Source organism: Sceloporus undulatus, chromosome 7 (assembly GCF_019175285.1).
Source record: "Sceloporus undulatus isolate JIND9_A2432 ecotype Alabama chromosome 7, SceUnd_v1.1, whole genome shotgun sequence".
In the NCBI taxonomy this organism is placed as follows: Eukaryota; Metazoa; Chordata; class Lepidosauria; order Squamata; family Phrynosomatidae; genus Sceloporus; species Sceloporus undulatus.
In genome coordinates, this window is record NC_056528.1 from 6,804,501 (window position 1) to 6,825,352 (window position 20,852).

General features: G+C 46.8%; 1 protein-coding gene and 1 long non-coding RNA gene across 2 annotated transcripts in view; one reads left to right on the plus strand and one right to left on the minus strand.

Moving 5' to 3' along the window:
• Positions 1-5,667: 5,667 nt before the first annotated feature.
• On the minus strand, positions 5,668-6,600 carry LOC121936476. Its single transcript, XR_006104972.1, has 3 exons — positions 6,521-6,600; positions 6,274-6,328; positions 5,668-5,724 (listed from the first exon to the last, which is right to left on the minus strand). It is a non-coding gene; the product is annotated as an uncharacterized LOC121936476 (long non-coding RNA).
• A 9,148-nt stretch (positions 6,601-15,748) lies between these two features.
• The window catches only part of TNFRSF14 (TNF receptor superfamily member 14), a 9,812-nt gene continuing 4,708 nt past the window's right edge, over positions 15,749-20,852 (plus strand). Inside the window, exons 1-2 of the mRNA XM_042478741.1 lie at positions 15,749-15,922; positions 20,526-20,634. Of these exons, the coding sequence (XP_042334675.1) occupies positions 15,914-15,922; positions 20,526-20,634 (118 nt within the window). The 5' untranslated portion in view covers positions 15,749-15,913. The remainder of the gene's footprint in view (positions 15,923-20,525; positions 20,635-20,852) is intronic.

Consider the following 20,852-nt stretch of genomic DNA (forward strand, 5'->3'; position numbering starts at 1 on the left):
GGAATCAAAAAGAGAAAATGAAAGCTAAACAGAGTCTGGAGCCACTGCTTTTCTGGCAGCCAATGACAGTGGGGAGGTGGTCTTCTCAAATAGCCTCCCTCCTCCTTCTCCCTCCTTCCTTTTTCCTTCTTCCTTTTTCCTTCTTCTTCCTCCCTCATCTCTTTCTTTTCTTTCTTTCTTGTTCCTCCTCCCTCCCTCCCTCCCTTCTTTCTCTTTTTCTCCTCCTCCTTCTCTCCTTCTTTCCTTTCTTTTTCTTTTTTTTTTCTCCTTCCTCCCTCCATCCCTCCCTTCTCTCTCCCTCCCTCCCTCCCTCCTTCCTTCTTCTTTCTTTTTCTCCCTCCCTCCCTTCTTTTCTCCCTCTCTTCCTCCCCTCCTCCCTCCCTCCTCCCTTCTTCTTTGCTTACTTTCCAGATTTGGGAAGGAAACCTAAGACTTGCTCTCAAGATCCCAAGGACCGAATAAGGGGATCAAGTCCTTTCCATCTCCAGCTGGATCCAGAGGAAGAGATGCTGTCAGGAGGGAAGAGGAACTGAGATGGATTACCCCTTTGCAAAGAAAGTTTCCACTTGGAACCGACTCTGGACCCTTTAGTTCGCTACACCAAAAGCTGCCAATTTAAGATGCTTTGGACTTCAGCTCCCCGAATTCCTGACTGATTGGGCTTCTGGGACTGAAGTCAAAACTCCTAGAAGAGCCAAGTTTGGGAGTCACTGGTCAGGATTTGCCAGCCTGCAGTAGCCCTCCCTACCATCTGAACCAAGACCAGAAGCAGAAAGGCAGGCCTGGACTAACCTCCTCCATTTCTTTCTCCTGTTTGCCTGATGAAAGAAGAAGCCGGTGTGACTTTAAAAGCTTGCAACATGTCGTTGTGCATTTTGTTGTCCCCATAAAGTATCCATGCTTGGATGTCATTGATCTTGTTGTTCATGTTGCAGCTGCGTGCCTTCAAGTCATTTCTGACTCCTGGCGACCCTAAGGTGAAGCTATCCTGGAGTTTTCTTGGCACCTTTCTTCAGAGGGGGTTTGCCGTTGCCATCCTCTGAGGCTGAGAAGATGTGACTTGCCCAAGGCCACCGAGTGAGTTTTGTGTCCAAACCCTGGACTCCAGAGTCATAGTCCAACAGTCAAACGCCACACTGGTTCACACTGTAGACATGATGCGTTCGACCCGCTTTATGACTCCTTCATCCTTCCTGCTCCTGGGATTTGTCATGTGGCAAGGCACCCAGCACTTTGGCTTCTTCTTCTTGTTGTTCTTCTTTTTCTTAACTGTCCTGGAGTCAGCCAGCCTAGGAAGTTCATGCTGCCATCTTCTTTCTTTCAGTTGTCTCAAAGGTGCTACAAGATCTCTCTACTATACCTTCTACACAAAGCCTGAGGAGTTTTATGCACAGGAGTTTTAAAGAATGTGCATGGAACAACGTTTGTGCGCACTGAGCCATCAGAAAGCAAAGTGCTTCTGTCTTCGCCACCTGTTTAAAAAGTTTTGCTTTTTGGGGAATGAATATCTTGGATTTTGAAAGGGTTTTTTCCCTACTTTTAAAATCCCTGTTTCTGCATGGGATTTGTCTGTGCAGTGGTGGTGGAGAACCTATGGCACGGGTGCCAGCTCTCGTGGGCATGTGCACGGTCACCTCAGCACAGAGTTTGCCAGTAGTACCTAGAAAGCCAAAGTAATGCAGCACTTTGTAATAAATAAGTGGGGTTTGGGTTGCAGTTTGGGCACCTAGTCTCTCTAAGGTCTGCCATCACTGGTCTAGTGGGATAAGGCTCCTTACTCCTGCTAACCTCTTACTCTTTACTCCTTACTCTTACTCCTATCTCCAGCCTTGAGGAAAAGCCCTGGTTGCTTTGCAAGGCTGGTGTGTGTAAGACACTAAACCCACACACCAGCCTTGCAAACAGGACTGGAGAGAGAGTGAGAAAAGAAGTCAAGCGTAAGAGGTTTTTACAGGAGTAGGCGTAACATTAAGAAGAAATATCTTTTCGGAGTAACCCCAAAATAGCCACTACTCTCCATCCTTGCCACCCGCACATACACATAACCTCCTCCCAACATGCACACTGCCGCTGCCACCCTTTGCACAACAAACATAAAACACACCGAGCCAGTCAACTGTGCAACTCTTCTTCCCCAAGCGGGCGCCAAAGCCGAAGTGACCCAGGTTACTTTTCAGCTCTTTAGATTTAAAGGTTAGAAGGCAGGGAAAAAAAACACAGCGAAGTGGATGACAGAACGGCAAAGACACAAGTTGCTATGAACATGAAAATTCTTTGTTATACAATTCAATAAACAGAGATGAAATGGTACAATAACATAAGGCTAGAGATGTACAGAAAGCAATTCAGTCATCCCTCCAAATTTGCCAGGGGTCTGTTCCGGGTACTCTGGTGTATTTGAAATTTCACAGATGTTCAAGTCCACTCCTGCATCCGCCACACCATGGACTTTCCCTCCCCTCCCTCCTTTCTTTCTTCTTTTACACACACCCTGCGTAGTTTGGGGCTAGCAGGAGGCCTTTCCTCAGTCCGGGGTCACTGAACCAGGTACAGGGGTGCCAGGGCTTGTCACCCTCTCCCTGCCACCATGGCACTCTCCTTCCCGCCGGGTACACATTCCGCCCCCCTGCGCCGCAGCCAATGGCTGCCCACTCGCTTCCCTTCTCTCCCGTGTGCCCCAGAGCTGGATCAGCTGAGCCCCATGGGCTGACCTTATCACACTAGGGCCATGATGGCTAACCTATGGCACGTGTGCCACAGGTGGCACACAACACCATTTGACAGACACAGGCCAGGGACAAGAGGAACAGGCATGCACTGCCCGTTCCTCCTCCTCCCTGCCATTTCCTGGCCTCCAGATGTCTCCTCGAAACAGCTGGAAGCCAGAAAATGGCACTGGGAGAAGGAGCCAGAGGTGCAGACCTCTGTCTCCTCCTCCAAGCCCTCTCCTGGCCTTCAGCTGCCTCTCTCAGACCGTTGGGGCCAGGAAGGATGGGGAGAGTTGCTCCTCCCTAGAGACCTTTTCTGTCCCCCAATGTCTCCAGAGAGAGAATTGGGTCAGGAAAAGTCCATGGGGAAGAGAGCATGGCATGCTGGCTCCTCTTTTCTCCCACGGGCATTTGCAGATCCTCCCTACCCCTGCAGGAACTCTGAGGCTCTGCAAACGTCCGAGAGGAAGGAGGACACGGCATGTGCCGGCCTTTCTCCCATGGGCCTTGGCAGGTCCTCACCTGTCCTGCACGGGATACCTGAGGATCTACAAGGGTCCAGGGGAGGTGCACCACGTGCATGGCAGCTCCTCGCCCCCCGGGTAGGAGGAGGACCTGAACCTTTCGGATTCTAGCTATCTCTCAGAGAGAGCTGGAGGCTGGGAAAAGTGCGAGGGGAGAAGACATTAGGGTCACATTTGGGAGATCCACTGAGAAACGGAGTTATACTAGGTTTAATTTTCAAAAAACCCCACAAATGCAGGAAGTTTATCACAAGTGAATAACGCAAAGTTAAGCAAAAGGTAAAATGGAGAAAAGCGGCAAGTTCCGAAACCAAAAAGCTGCTGTTTTCTTTGTTTTGCCTTCGGTCATCTGATTAACTTCCCACATTTGCATGTTGTGTTTTTGTTTTACTTAAATCTGTTTTTCAGTGGGATCTCCATAGTGTGATAAGTCAGCCCCATTTCCTTGAAGGAGGCTCAGCTGATCCAGCTCTAGGGCGACGGGGAGAGAGGGAAGCAAGCCGGGGGGCGAGACGTGCACCCAGCGGGAAGGGAGAGCACCATGCAGCTTGCTGGTAAGGAGAGGATGACAAGCCCTGGCAGCCTCTGTCCCCCAGACTGAGGGCAGACCCCCTGCTAGCTCCCTGGGCAAGTTGGCAGGGGTGCAATGAAGGAGGCAAGGAAGGAGGATAGGAGGGATGGAAAGGGACGGGATGGAGCTGGCTAACTCCACGAGTACCAAAGCCCTGAATCCGGAGGGATGACTGTGTAGTACAATAAAAAAAAAGCAATAATGTAATTAAAAAAAACAAAAGAGTTAAAATTGTCTCCAGGTTCTTTCAGGTCTTGCCACCTTTCAGTCCTGTGAGGGGACTATGCACTGGAAAAAGGACAGCTTCTGGAGGAAAAGGTGGTCCCAAGGGGCTTTTTAAAGCTCAGGGATGCCCCAAACCTAGTACCAGCAGCTCCTGGAGGGGAGAAGTGTTTCAGAGTCTTTCAAAGGGCCTGGTGCGCCCCAAATTCAGTCCCAGCAGCTCCTGGAGGGGAAGATGTTCCAGAGGTCTTTCAAAGTGCTGGTGTGCCCCAAATTCAGTCCCAGTAGCTCCTGGAGGGGAAGATGGTTCCAGAAGTCTTTCAAAGGCTGCTTGTGTGCCCCAAATTCAGTCCCAGCAGCTCCTGGAGGGGAAGTGGTTCCAGAGGTATTTCAAAGGCTGGTGTGTGCCACAATTCAGTCCCAGCACGCTCCTGGAGGGGAAGATGGTTCCAGAGGTCTTTCAAAGGCTGCTGGTTGCGCCCCAAATTCAGTCCCACAGCTCCTGGAGGGAAGATGTGTTCCAGAGTCTTTCAAAGGCTGCTGGTGTGCCCCAAATTCACGTCCCAGCAGCTCCTGAGGGGGATGGTTCCAGGGTATTTCAAGGCTGCTGGTGTGCCCCAAATTCAGTCCCAGCAGCTCCTGGAGGGGAAGATGGTCCCGGTCTTTCAAAGGCTGCTGGTGCGCCCACACGTTGTCTCAGCAGCTCCTTGAAAAAGGACACAGAAAGCAGTTTTTGGTTTGGGTTTGTTTTGTTGTTTAGCTTGGCCACCTTCCTGTTGAGATCCACTGCTTGAGATCTCAACTCTCTCTCTGGAGACAGCTGGGGCCAGAAAAGGTCTCCAACTGATCGTTTGATAACTCACCTCCTGGAAGGTAGATTCATTCAGCGTTGTGACAATGGGGACCCATGCCCCACCTCTCTTCCCGGACATCTAGGATCTTGGCAATTTCTCTGCAGAGAAGAGAGATTGAGAGAGAGAGAGGAGAGAGATTTGTTACCTCTAAACCTTCTTCTTTGTGTGACAGAAAAGCTGGCAGGGTCTTCCCCAGGCCCACCTTGAAAACACATCTCACTTTAAACTCATCTGCATCTTCACAGGCCTCAGGATTTTCTCCACGATGAATCCTACCAAGATGGTTGATTAATCGGGATCCACTCATCGATTCTCTCTGGATCTGGAATTAAAGCTGTGATGTTTTCGATGACGCGGAGTGCCTTCTCCTGAGGATAGAAAGACATTCTGCCTTCAGTAATAAGAGGACACCTCTTGTGGAGGATCAGCACAGACCTTGTGACTGGCGTGATCTCCTTACCTTGGCCTTGATCTGCCTCTCATCTGGTGAAGGTGGCTGGGCGATCTGCAGCATCACCAGGCGGAGCACTTCATCCAGGTGGCAGTTCTCGCTTGTTTGAGGACGCCGGCCATCAAGTCATCGCAGATTCTGACAAGAGAAAAGGAAGAAGAGAGAAATTACCTCCTTACGACTTCCAGCCTCAGAGAGAGAAAGCTCAGGGTCCCAGGGGTGTTTGTGGAGGAGGAGGGGAGGAGAAGAATCAATCCACCTACCCTTCTGATGACTCCAGTACATGTTGGACGAAGATGGCCATGTCCCCCTCTGCACCTTTTTGCGAGTCTGCAAGGCCTTTTCTCGGGTGGAACGCTGACAGCTCACAAAGGCCATGGAGACAGACTTCTGCCTGTCACGGAAAAAAAAAAAGAGAGATGGGGAAGTTAGCTAAGTGGCATTTGCTCTATCAAGCCTTGGAAAGGGTTGAGCAAATTTAGTTGCTCGATTGTGCATTGGCAGGTCGGCTTCTTAGGACCCCTTTTATTATTATGAGAGAGGCTGCTTTCCTGGCCTCTCCCATAATAGTTCCGACAACAGACTATGACAGTGATGGCGAAGTATGGCACACGTGCCCGAGGTGGCACTCAGAGCCCTCTCTGTGGGCACACATGCTGTCGCCCTAGCACAGAGTTTGCCAAAGTTTCATACTAAAATCCAGAGGACGTGGCACTTTGCAATAAATAAGTGGGGTCCGAGTTGCAGTCTGGGCACTAGGTCTGTAAAGGTTCTCCATCACTGGACTATGATGTGAGCTGAAAAAGCCCAACGCTCACTGTCCAGCCTCCCTGGTTTCCCTGGGATGAAGAGTGACCCTAAGCGTCTGGGAAGGACGATGCCTTCTTGGTGGGATAGGCAAGCTGTGGGGTTTGGTCCTTATCAGGGGAACTCTATGCCTTACCTCTTGTGCTGCAAAAGGGGAGCACTCATGGGGCATCTGGGCAGATTCCTGGGAGCTTGGAGAGAAACACAAGGAGGTGAGATTTCAAGTGGCAGCATCGGATTTTTTATTATTATATTTATAACCTAATGAAAGGGAAGGGCAGGTGAGAGCGTGAACTGGTAGGGTGCTTTCCCTATGCTCAGAGGCAAAGCAAAACAACTATTCTCCCTTGCCCAACCAACCCTTGAGTCTGGAAAGACGCTACCTTTGGGGGGCATCAGACCGTCCCTGCTCCTGCTGCCTGTCTCGCAAATATTGGAGCAGATCCTTCAAATCCACAGAATCCTATGAAGGGAAATGTATTTTTTACGGTATTAATCCCCACCCCTTTCAGCCCTAAAGGCTCTCAGAGTGGCTTACCATCATGGTTTTAATGAGACAGTTCCCTGCTCTCAGGCTTACAATCTACAAAGTCCTGAGATAAAAGGAGAAGGGAATGCGGTGGGGAGAAGGGGATCGGTCTAGCGGTTCTTCCCTCCCTCTGAGGCCTGGACCAAGGAGATGGACCAGAGGGGGTTGGCTTCTTAATCTTAGTTAGAATGGATACCTCTAACCACTGGAAGACGCATGTCTTTACTTACTGGCTCAGTGAGCAGCGCTGCTCCTCACTGCTCTCAGAGGAAGCCGTCTCTTCTGTGCTTTGGCCAGACTCTGAGTAGCTAAAATGGGGACAAGAAAAGACCATGAGACATCAGATCATCCATCCTGTCTGAATGCCTCTAGAAAGCCCACTGGCCAACCACTGGACATCTTTTACATGTGCGGGCAAAATCCTATTCTATCTGAGGAGGGAGAGAGGGTGCATTAAAAAAACATGAAATGCGGACCATGCCACAGCTTTCAGGTCAGAATGCACCGAGATTTATAGTCTCTAATGAAGGAAGGGCAGCAGGAGAGAGCTGTGAATTGGTAGATAGGTGTTTATCTATGCTCAGAGGGGCAACAAAACAAGGATTCTCCCTTGCCCAAACAAACCCTCGCATCTGGAAAGAACGCTACCTTTGGGAGCCATGAGAACTTCCTGCTGTGCTCCTGTCTTGGTTATATTGGTGGACATCCTCCCAATCCCACGGATCCTATGAAAGGAAATTTTTTGTTTATTTATTTACGGTATTAATACCCCACCTTTCAGCCCTAAAGGCTCTCAGAGTGGCTTACCATCATTGTTTTAATTGGATGGTTCCCTGCCTTCAGGTTTACAATCTAAAAGACATGAGGCAAGGAAGAAGGGAATGGCGGTAGGGAAGAGGATCAAGTCCAGCAGTCTTCTGTCCCTCTGAGGCCTGGACCAAGGCAGATGGACTGGAGGGAGGCTCGGCTTCTTAATCCTAGCATGAATTTGGATACCAATAACCACTGAAGAATGCCAGTAAGTAAAGGGTTAGGGTTACTTACTGGCACAGTGATGCACTGCTCTCTTCAGAGCGATCAAGTTAGCCAGCTCATCCCAGCTGTCATATACTCTGAAGATCTAAAATGGGGGTCAGGAAAAGACCATGAAACATCAGGCATCCCTCCTGTCTAAAATGCTCTAGAAAGCCCTCTGGGCAACCACCCGACATCTTATGCATGCAGGCAAAATCCTATCTATCTGAGGGGAGAGAGGGGGTGCATTAAAAAACACTGAAATGCTGGACCGTGCCAACAAAGTTCAGGTCAGAATGCACAGAGAAGTCGCCAAAATCAACAAACACCTGGACAACTTCAACAGGAACCAAAGAAACCATTAAAGTGAACAAAGTATGGGTACCAGTCCCAAAAGCAGCAAAGTCAGGACTCAATACAAATGAGAAACCACCCCAGGGTCAGGGGGCTTCCCAGCAAATGATACTAACAGAGTGACTAAAATGTGAATGGTCTGGAACCATGCCCTATGAGGAACAACTTGGGGAGCTGGAGATGTTTTAGCCTGGAGAAGAAGCGAAGGTTAAGAGGTGATAGGAGAGCCCTGTTAATATTTGAGCGATGTCACATTGAGGAGGGAGCAAGCTGTTTGCTGCTGCTCCAGAGCTAGAACATGGACAAGTTGCAAGCTATAGGAAATGAGATTGCAGTTCAACATTAGGGGAACTTCCTGACAGTAAGGAGTGTTCAACATGGAACAAACTCCCTTTGAGTGTAATGGAGACACCTTCCTTGGAGGTCTTTAAACAGAGACTGGATGGCCATCTTCAGGATGCTTTGAATGTGATTTCCTGCATGGCAGAATGGAGTTGGACTGAGATGGCCATTGTGGTCTCTTCCAACTCTAGGATTCATGATTGTAATAAATAGACACTAATCCTCTTTCATATTTTCCCACCCTGAGGCCTTCCATCAAAAACAGAACAACACGCGCAGATTAACATGGAAATCACTCCTCCCTACCAGGGTCACACAGTATATGTACACCCCACTCTCTTCCATGCCAGCATTCCCTGAAGATGCCAGCCACGATGCAGGAGAAACGTCAAGAATAAACTCTCCTAGAACAGTGTGGTGAACCTTTTACATACTAGTGCCCAGATTGCAACCCTGACCCCATTTATTTTTGCAAAGTGCCATTGTCCCTCTGGCTTTCTAGTAAGAAACTCTGGCACACTCTGTGTTACGGTGACGGATGTGTGCCCAAGAGAGGGCCCTGAGTGCCACCTCTGGCATGCGTGACATTGGTTCGCCACCCTGCCCTAGAACATGGCCACGAGCCCAAAGAACCCACACAAACTATGAATGCTGGCCATGAAAGCCTTTAATGTCACATTTCCCTTAGCAGTTTGGTGGGAATTTGGGTGCCCCTCGCGATCTGGGCAACCCAAAGTGTGCACTTGGATGTTCCAATCCCGGAGTAAGGATAAAGAGGTCTGATCGTATAGATGCAAAGGAACAAATCTGTGGTGTGTATGAGTCTGTATGCATGAGTTTTGTGTGCTTGGCCAAGGGGCTTTGGTTTCTACGGGGTGGTTGGCTGAACCCCTTCTATCTCTTTGCTGGCTCCTAGGTAGCACAAAATAAAATGCATAGATCTAGGATGGGGGACACCCAGCTGAAGAGGCTATGTGTGAAAGGTATCTAGGAGTCCTGTAGACTACAAGTTGAACGTGGGTCAACAGTGTGTATGGCAGCTAAAGGCCAATGTGATTTAGGCTGCATCAATCGAAGTATAGTGTTTAATCAAGGGAAGTAATAGTGCCACTCTATTCTGTTTTGGTCAGGCCTCACATGGAATCCTGTGTCCACTTCTGGGCACCACAATTCAAAAAGGATGTGGGGAGAAACTGGAAACCATGTGTCCAAAGGAGGGTGACCAAAAATGGTGAAGGGTCTGGAAACATGCCTACGAGGAAAGACTTAGGGGCTGGGGCGTTTAGCTGGGAGAGAGAAGGTTAAGGGGTGTGACATGACAGCCCTGTTTAAAGTGCCTGAAGGAAGAGGCCCCTCCCTCCTCAACTGTCATCTCAACTGTCATCTCAAGACCTGGAACAAGCTATAGGAGAAGGATTCCACCTAACAATTAAGAGGAAGTTCCTGATAGTGAGAGCTGTTTGACCATGGAACACACTCCCTCGGAGATTTTGGTGGAGGCTTCTTCTTTGGAGGTCTTTGAACAGAGGCTGTTTAAAGGTATGCTTTGATTGAGAGTTCCTGCATGGCAGATGGGGTGGATGGCTGGCCCTTGGGTCTCTTCCAACTCTATGATTCTATGATTCTATAATAAGCTCTTATAGGACTTCCTTGATCTAGAGACTACTCTTCTATGATGCAGCCTAAAATTGCATTGGACCTTTTAGCTGCCGCATGGCACTATTGACTCATCTTCACCTGTGATCTACTTGGATTCCTAGATCCCTTCCACTTGTATCTCATTCAGCATCAGATGGAGTTAGACTAGGAACAGAGGTTGCTTTTCCAGTGCAAGAACCTTGTTTGTTTTACTAACTTGATGAGAAGTTCACAATTCAGATCCAATCCTACCATAATATCATTTAATTGCTTCATTGCAAAATTTGTAGATGGTTTGAGTCCTTCAGCTTATCCTCATCATGAAGCTCATCCAATGCAGCACCACACCCTTTCCTTCACTGGAAAAACATGTTTGGGGGGCTACAGTCCAAATCCTAAGGGCTACAAGTCCAACTAATGTCTCAATGATAGCTTTAAAGTCCAGAAAAACTGCCTTTTGCAATGCATCCATTCTATCTGCTGTTTGCACCGTGCCAAAGGAACCCATTAAAAGCAGGGTTTTTTTGGTACATGGGGGAGATGCCATGAGTGCACCATTGGCTCTGTTGCACGTCATGACTCAAGCGTGGTGCTACGATGTGCGGCGCTGCGCCATGCTTGCGCCCCATGGTGGCTCCATGTGGACGGGGGCTGAGCCATGATGGTGCCGCTGACATGCGTAGGGCTGGGGAGCGTGCGGATAGTCCGCACTCCCGAGTCCTAATTTTGGCCCCGGCCAACCGCAAACCGGGAGTCTGTACTGGCTATACTCTACCCTTGATACTATGCTTTTAAAGATGTATTTTTGTGTGTGTGAGTGTGCTTGTGTATATATATCAACTTTAATTTCTAAAATGCACCTAAAACATTAACAAACATTTAAGATAACTATAGTATTTTGTGGGTTTTGGGGGGCTCTGTGGCCTGTTCTAGAAGAGTTTCTCCCTGACGTTTCGCCAGCATCCGTGGCTGGCATCTTCACAGCCTTTCTCAAAGATGCCAGATGCACAGATGCTGGCGAAACTTCAGGGGAGAAACTCTTCTAGAAAACTGGCCACAGAGCCCCCACACCCACAAATACTATGGATGCCGGCCACGAAAGCCTTCGACTTCACATTTAAGTACTACTTAAAATATTAAATAACCAAAATAGCCAAAAGGGAGGAAGGAAGGAACAAAGAGAAGGAAGGAGGAAAATGGGGATTACATTTCAGCAGACCTCAGATCATAACTCCCTCTCTTGGGAACAAAATGGCTGCAGACCTTGCAGCAGACATTCTTCCCTACGACTGCAAAGGAAGGATCACAATGACCCAAAAAAAAACTTGGGATAGCAAGAGCTAGCAATCTCTCTTAAACAGCTCCACCAAAAAAGCCCTTTTCTTATCTTTTTGTTGCACTGCATCACATTTGTTGCTGCAGTAAACAAAAGGATTTTACCCATATTCTTCCCGGTGAAAACCCACAACTTTGCTTGTCTCTAGGTCTGACTCAACCTCGTTCACATTTTTAACTCTCCCTCTTCGGCTCTTGGAATTGACTCCATTTGCTAAGAAAACTGGGGGGGTTTAAAATAGCAGCCTTCACTGTTCATAGTGTTTGGATTGTCAAGTCGAAGGCTTCCATAGCTTTTTGTAAGGCTGGGATCTTTGATGAATGGGCATAGAAGAGAGTTGGTATATATACTGTTGGTTGTCTATGTTAATCTATGCATTGTTCTTTGCTGAATTGCAATGTCTACAGGGTGTATTTGCCATTCAAACAACAACAAACAATTAGACTTTTAACATGTAAAATCACTTTCTCCAAAGCAACAGTATGTACACACACACACACCACACACACACACCCCACTCTCTTCCATGCCAGCATTCTCTAAGATGCCAGCCACAGATGCGGGCGAAACGTCGGGAAACAAACTCTTCTAGAACATGGCCATATAGCCCAAAAACCCACAAAAATCTATTTGTGGTTTTTTTTTTTTGTGAATACTTGTAACTCATATTTAGATGCCTCTGCTGCACATTTTATTAGTCTGTGACTGTAATAAAGATATCACTCATCTGAAAAACTTCCCAGCCTCGAGCTGGTTTCCCTGAAGAGCCAAGGTAAGGATGCTGCCCAATCGCTTGAGAAGTGAAGCAGGGAGCACTATGCCAGTGTGACAAGTGAGGAAGAGACTGATTGTGACCAAACCTCACATGGTCAGTTTTGAGTCACAACCATCTAGTCTCCAGAAAACAAGGCCCAAAGGACAGGCCAAAATAAGCTGCTTCAGGTCACTTTGGGAGGTATGCTGTTTAAATGCTGCAGCGTCACTAAGAGGCCAGAAGCTGCACCAAAGCCATGGTCCAGTCCTAAGACTAGGTGCACCCAATGAGCAAATATAGGTGCATCCAATCAGCAAACTGAGAGTGATGGATATAACCAAACAATAGGATCACGTCCCCATAATGGTCCCCATTTTGTAATCCATGCACACTGATACATGGCAGGATGATGAGCATATTCAGATTGTAGGGGACTGCAGGAAGATGATATTCTCACTAGCATCCAATTCCCACTCCTCCTGACTATCAACTCCTCCACTGTAGGTCCATATAATCAATTTGGGACAACTGAATCTTTGACAAGAATAGAGCAGATTGCTATTATAACCCCAAGAATGTAATGGGGAACCAAATTAGAGGAGTAGCTAATACATCTGAGGACAGGATCAAAATTCAAAATGACCTGAATAGACTAGAAAGCTGGGCCAAAAGTTAACAAAATGAAATTCAACACGGAGAAGTGTAAGGTACTGCACTTAGGGAAGAAAATGAATGCATTATATAGGGTCATGGGGGACACCTGGCTTAAGGAGACTCTATGTGAAAGGGATCTGGGAGTCCCAGTTGAGCACATGTTGAACATAAGTCAACCGTGTGATGCGGCAGCTAACAAGGCCCATGTGTCTAGGCTGCATCAACAGAAAGTAAGTGTCCAGATCAAGGGAAAGTAATAGTGCCACTCTCTTCTGCTTTGGTTTGGCCCCACCTGGAATATGTGTCCAGCTCTGGCACCACAATTCAAAAGACATTGGCAGAGGATAAATGCAATGCATATAGCTGATCCCTTTCAAACTTTAACAAACAACAACAATAATTAATTATTTTCTACTCTGCTAATCCAGGCAGGATCAAGACGCCTTACAACAATGATAAACACAAACACTTCAAAAATACAAGTTAAAACCCATTATCTCTCCCTCCAACCTACAACTTAAATTATCACATGACAATAACTTTGTGGGTTTTTTGGGCTCGTGGCCATGTTTCTGGCTGGCATCTTCCACAAGAAGATCCAGAGAAGATGCCAGCCCTAGATGCTGGCGAAACATCAGGAATAAACTCTTCTAGAACATGGCCACCAGAGCCAAAAAACCCACAAAAATCTATGGATGGCCATGAAAACCTTTGACTTCACAATAATAACTAACATCCAGTCATTAAACAATCAGTGAATGGCAGAGAGATGGGTGCTCATAAGAAAGATGGAAATCCTAGACCAGTTGATGGTGAACCTATGGCACGTGTGCCAAAGGTGGCACTCAGATCCTCTTGTGGGCACAGAGTTTGCCAAGTTTGTTGTAGAAACGCCAGGGGACATGGCACTTTGCAATTAAATAAGTGGGTTTTGGTTTGCAGTTTGGGCATTTGGCCTCTAAAGGTTCCCATCCTGTCCTTAGACTGCATCTCTATGGGGTCCATTCAATGGGTGACAAGTGTCTTATCTAGGCATGCCTGTCAGAGAGATCCATCTTGACGCTTTCTAATGAAGAATCCTAAAGCGTTACATGCTATTCTATACAGCTTGCTGTGTTGATCAATGAGAGCTCAGTCTGTGCTATGAAACTGCGTTAAGCGGACTTCACTTATGGCCTCATTCCCACTACCTTTTAAACCGGTATCGGGATTCGGTTTCAACCCTGGTTCCCACTAATCCGAAACGCTGAGGCGTTCCAAAGGGGAGCCATGCTCTAGACCTTTAACCCGCGTCTTTCTGACGCTGGCTCTTTTGCCCCTTCGTTTCAACCAAACTGAATCTGCGCAAGTGGGAACCAGCACCGAATCAGATTCAATTTCCCAATTCGATTTTTAAAGAATCACTTCAGTGCAAATGGGAACCAGATGCGGATCGGAATCGTTTAATTGGACATGCAGTAAAGGAGAAATGGATACCCTTGCAGGAAACAAACCGTTCTATTTAAACCCATTCATTTCCCAATGCGAACCACAAGTGGGTTTTCTGCTTCAGGAACCGGTTTTAAATACAACCGATCATTTGTGATGGGAAACCAAAAAGTGGGTTATTTTGATCCAATTCATGCCGGAAAAAGCGATTGGGGCAACAATAATAATAATATAATATAATAATAATATAATAATAATTTTAGGCCGCCTCTCCCGAAGAATCGAGGCGGGTAACAATCATAAAATATCACAATAACCATAGATTAACTATCTCTAACCCCCAATGAAAAGCTACATAAACATCATAAATCAATCAAATTGCTAAAATCAATCTAAAATTAACCCTAATTAAAATGAGTCATGGTGGACGAATAAAGCGACCAGTTTGGGACATGGGAAGACAATGGAACCACAATCCGATGTCGAACCGATCCACCGATTCGGATCGGAAAGCGTTTTTTCTCTAAGTGGGAACGAGGCCTTTGATATTCAGGACAGATGCCATACGATGTTATATGACTATACTGAAATCTGGCTATACTAATAGGTAAAAGTTCGCTTACTATATTGTATAAAACATATTCAAAAGGCACTCCCAAATATAATGTCCGCTCCTTCATCCCGTCTCCTTCTTTGGTGACCTTTTCCGCAAACTAAAATACAACAGAGCAGAATTTCTTGGGGCCGTCTGATAATACGGCTGTTTCTCGGCGCTTAAATGTGCCCAAAAAGGGCACTCCGCCTGACACCCGTGTTTTGCTGCTGCCCAGGGAAACGCAGCAGACAAACCGTGCGATTCCCTGGCGCAGGAAAAAGAAGCCGCAAAAAGAGTTTCCTTTTTGCGGCCCACTTATGATTGCCACAAGGCGCACTTGCTGCATCATAACGCCATCGCGCCGTGCGGACGATAAGCCCCCGACGTCAAATGGCGGCGCCCATGTAAAGATGGGTGCCGCCATTTTGTCGTACTAGGTAAGTACTGGTTAGGGCGTCCGGAAAGGATGCCCTTTTCTAACCCTAGGACAGTGATGGCGAACTACCGGCACGCGTGCCAGATGGGCACTCGGAGCTCTCTCTGTGGGGACAATGTGGCCATCGCCCCAGCACATGTTACTACTAGAAGCTGCAAAAGGACATGGCACTTTGCAATAAATAAGTGGGTTTTTGGTTGCCACCTTGGCCACTCGGGCCTAAAAGGTTCACCATTCACGCCCTGTTACGTACCTAGTACGTACTATGGCGCATCTGTAACGCGCCATGTTACGGTCAGAGGACCTTGTCCGGAATTGGAGGACCTGTCCACTGCATATGCTTTGTGTCATTATGTAGTGAACCTAGATATTGATTGTGTGACATCTCTAACTGAAACTCGCCCTTGCTGAGTCCACAAGAAGTAGTGGATTTGACAAATATGTGCCCCTTGGGAGATCTTTGTATGCTCTATCAGTCCAAACAAAATTGGGAAGAGAGAACATGGCAGAGATAGAGATCGCATAAACTGACTCTGTTTAGCTTTCATTTTCTCTTTTTGATTCCTAGGATCGAGATCTCTGCGTTCTCCAGCAAGAAAATTGCATCCGAACTTGGAAACAAAACTATCAAAACATTATACATACATACATACTCTGCTGGATGGCCCCAGGGATCTGCCTGGAGCTCCTAGGATCATGTCCCAGGTGAGTAGATCTCCAAGCTGTGGGCCCCTCTTGGGATCCACCCAAGAAAACAAGAACAAGCAAGAGCAGCAGCAGCAACACACCAATGATGTCTTGCCAAGAATGGTGTGTGTGTGTTTCATGTAAGGGCATTGCCAACTCTCTGCCTGGCAGGGTTTGCCAAGTGGGAGAAATGTGGGTATAGATATATGTATATGTGTGCATTTCAGCTGCCTCTTGACTTAATGTTTGGCCTCATGGGTTTTGCAAGGTTTTCTTAAGCAAAGTGGGTTTTTGCCAGATCCTTCCTCTGAAATAGAGCTTTACTGCACTTGGCATTTGCTGGCGGTCTCTCCTCCAAGGGTTATCCAGGGCTGAGCCTGCTTAACTTCCCACATCTGGTGGATTTAGTATATGTACTTTCAAGTCATGAATTTGTCAGGGTTTACTTAGGCAAGGAATACTCAGAGGTCTGTCTGTCTTTCTTTCTTTCTGCCAGTTCCTTCCTCTGAAATAGAGCCTCACAGCACTTGGCATTTGTTGGCGGTCTCCCCTCCAATGACTATCCAGGGCTGATCCTGCTTAGCTTCCCAGTTCTGGTGGCTTTAGGGTATATGTAAATTCTAGTCATTTGGCAAGGTTTACTTAGGCAAGGAATACTCAAGAGGTCTTTCTTTCTTTCTTTCTCTTTCTTTCTCTCTTTCTTTCTGCCAGTTCCTTCCTTAGAAATAGAGCGTTACAGCACTTGGGGTTTGTTGGCAGTCTCCCCTCCAAGGGCTATCCAGGGCTGAGCCTGTTTAGCTTCCCAGATCAGAAGGGAATCTGGTGCCTTGAGCCACAACCCCAGCTTTCCCTTTTTAAACCAGAAAGTTAAGAGAGAAGTTTACTCAAGAAGGGGATTTTGGTGGTTTTGGAGGGTTTTTTCCACTCAAATGATCACCCATCCAAGGATTAACCATGGCAGACCTTGCTTAGCTTCCAAGATCAGAGGGGACCTGGTGCCTTTAAGGGATATGTGCTTTCAAACTGTGAATTTCACAAGGTTTGCTTTAGAGGTAGTTTCGGTAGTTCCTTCCTCTGAAACAGCCTCCAGCATCTGGTATTTTTTGTGATCTCCCATCCAAGTACTAACCAGGGCTGACCCTGCTTAGCCTCGAAGATGAGACACGATCTGGTGCCTTTAGGGGAAATGTGCTTTCAAACAGTGGATTTCCTAGGATTTTCTTAGGCAATGAATACCCAGAGATGGTTTTGCCAGTTCCTTTCTCTGAAACAGAGCCTCTAGTAACTAGTATTTCTTTACGGTCTCCCATCCAAATACAAACCAGGGCTGACCCTGCTTAGTTTCCAAGATCTGGTGCCTTTATAACTCTTTGTCCCCTAAAGCTTTTGCTCATTCGTGGTATAGGGAATAAAAAGGGACCCTCCTGATTTTGCAAGATGTGCAGCGCCATGTGGCACGCCATGCGCTGGGTGCCATGGACCCTCCAAAAGCATGTCTGGATGTGGGACTCTGTTTTTGCTCAATTTCATTCTTGCTTTGTGTAGGATCCAAACAACCTTCTTCCTTATCACTCTTTTGTTGCGGTAGAAAATGTTGTGGCTTTGAGTGATGGAGAAGTACGATACGGCTCTTCTGCCGTTACGTCAGCAGCAAACTGGATTGTGGTGTGGTTGTCTAAAAGGTCATGGGCCCATGTTGCCTAGCGTTGTGATATCCAGAGTGTTGGGCGACAAAGCTTCTGCCTCTTGTCGCTATTGTCTTTGAAAACCATCTTAAATAGTGATCTTTAGAAGTGAAAACAAACTTGTTGTATCAGACTGCGCTTTGCTGTATGGCCTAGAAATGAGTCTTAGAAAAGATTTCTAAGGAGTTTATCACACTGGGGCTGATTTCGGCATTAAAGAGTGATTAAAGCACATTTAAAGCGTCCCACAACTAAAGCAAACATGGCAAGCCATTGCATGAACGAAGATCAGTGATGTCAGAAATGCATTGGCGCCTGACTAAGACTGCGTCTGCACTCCAGAAATAATGCCATTTGGCACCGCTTTAACTGCCACAGCTCAATGTTATGGGGTTGTGGGATCTGTCGTTTTGGCAACTATTTAACCTCCCTGGCCAGAGAGCTTGGGTGCCACGCCAAACTACACATCCCAGGATTCCACATCGTGGTGCCATGGCAGTTGAAGCGGTGTCAAAGTGCACTAATTCTACAGCGCAGATGCAGCCTAAGGGCTTAACCATGCGAGGCAGTGAATCGCAAGGCAGATCCCTTTCCCTTCTCAACCAAGGGAATATCATGGAACATCAGCATGCAAAGGGATCTTGTAGCACCTTGGAGACTGACTGTGCACAAGACGTTGTAGTGGAAGTGTTTGTAGGCTTTGAATGTGAGTTCCTGCATGGCAGAATGGGTTTGGACTGGATGGCCCTTGGGGTCTCTTCCAACGCTAGATGATTCTTTGGTTATACTGTAATGACTTTGTAACAGTGCACTAGCCTACTGTGTTTGGTTAGTTTTCTTTCTATTGGATTTAAAATATTGTATTGTATTATAAAGCGGTGCAACTTTGCGGCTTTCTGCACAGGTTAATGCCACGTTGATGTGCCCAAGTTGTGCGACGTCATCCGAAAACAACCCCGCTCTTGCAGGATATTCCCCGGTTGAAACCCCGTTGGGCACCTTGCCTCCATGTGATAAACTCCAGAGATTTGAGGACATAGCGTACCTAGCCTTTCTCTCCATATATTTGACCATTCCCATATGTGTTTTATGGCCTTTGTATTTTCATTTCCCAGTCTCTCTGTCTCCAAACCTCTGTCAAATCCATGTACCAACCGAAACATTATATAATGCAGCGGATGAAAGCAATAGGGTCAACAGATACAGTATTACTGTAAGACGAGCTAAGCAACTTTTTATCTTGGGAGGAATTTCCCCGTCCAAAGGTCTTATTTCTGTTTATTCCTTTTTCTCTTTGGCACGACGCATGCTCCCTCTCGTGGCGAAAATACAATACAGCCTCGACTCACTGCCATCATGCGCCGTGTTGCGCACCTTCAAGTCCTTTCCAACTTAGGGCTACCCTAAGTGGCAACCATAGATTGCAACTCTATGATTCTGTGATTTGAATCTGGATGGTTTTACCTTTGCAAAGTAATGCTATGCGTTTCCAGTGTATTTGATTTCAGTGTTTATTTAGTTTGATTTGATTTTTGTGTTTGGTTTGGATTCCTTTTTTGTCATGGCTAATGCTCCACAAATCAACTGATTTATGTACAGGCCAAAATAAAGCTGCTTCGGGTCACTTTGGAGGTATGCTGTTTAAATGATGCATGAATCCTAAGAGTCTGGAAGCTGCAGTCCTTAGGACTGGAGCATGGCTTTGGCGTGGCTTCCAGCCTCTTAGGACGCGTGCATCATTTAAACAGCATACCTACAAAGTGAGCGAAGCAGCTTTATTTTGGCCTATCTGTATGGGGCCTTACTATCATGGGGTTTTCTTGGCAAGTTCCTTCAGAGGGCGGCTTGCCATTGCCATCCTCTGAGGCTGAGAGAGTGTTTCCATGGCCGAGCTGGAATTCGACCCTGGTCTCCAGAGTCATAGTGCTCAAACCACTATGCTTAAGATGGGTCTCTTCAAAAGTGTTGTTGTTGTTGTGTGCCTACATAGGTTCAAAAGCATATTGTGACAGAGAGAGAAGGAAGAGGATGGTGGACTCCATTTCATGGTCATTGTTTTTCAGGTTGCAATGTGCCCCGGCTCACTAAGTGACTCCGCATAGGGTTTGGTGGTTTCCAGACCTTTCACTGCTTTGGTGGTTCTCCTCTGGACATGTGCATCTCACAACTGTTAAAGGCCTAAATGGCCTTGCAAGTAAGGCATTGTTCCGGACCTCCCCACATAAGGCAAAAAAAACCATGCTCAAGCCCCATTGAAAACATATGCATGCGGTGCAGTGCACGCACCATGGGCGAGTGCACCATTCTTTTTTACATGGTGTGGTGCATAAGCTGAAAACCACATACGGCGCACCCGCGCATGGTGTGGGCACACTGTAAAAAGGGGGAATGGAGGTGTATGCATGCAAAGCGCCTAATAAAATCCATCCTTCCCTTTCTTGTTTGTAAAGTAACTTTGTTTCCGAAGGAGGAAGTTACTGAGTGTGTGTGTGCTTGTCCCGGCTATTCCACCGATGACCCGCTTTGGTCTAATCCACACTGCAGAATTAATGCAGTTTGACACTGCTACAACTGCCATGGCATTTCTGGGATGGGTAGTTTTGTGAGACGTTCAACCGCTTCTGCCGGAGAGCTTTGGTGCCACAACAATACAGATCCCAGAATTCCACAACACCGGACCAGAGCGGTCAAAGCAGTGTCAAACTGCATTATTTCTGCAGTGCGGATTGGACACTTGTCCTGAATTGTGTCATGAAGTATCTAAACTTTGCTAGAGGGATTCTCCTGTGAATTGTTTGGAGCAATATGAGAGAACATTCACTCTATGTTTGGCTTTTGGTCGCTGGATTTTCTGTTCTTTGGCACCAAACTCTTACTGTTCAAACGTTTTGAGCTGAAACCAATAACGTTTCTTTCTTCTTTCCTCTTTCAAAAAGGTGGTTTGCATTTTCCTTGCAATGCAGCTCCTACTTCTCCTAGAAGCGTTGCCTTGCGAAGACTGGGAGTATGAAATTAATCAGGAATGCTGCCCCAAATGTGGTGCAGGTATGATGATGATAATAATGATGATGATGATGATGACTATTACTATTATCCTGTCCTTTTCTCAAAACTTGGACTCAGGGCAGCTTACAATATTAAAGAACGGTACAATTAAAAGCATACAAAAAAGAAGCATTAAAATAGAATTACATTGTTACAATATTAAAAGAATCAATCAATCATTCAATCGATCAATTTTATTTACGGCCTTTGAGCAAAGT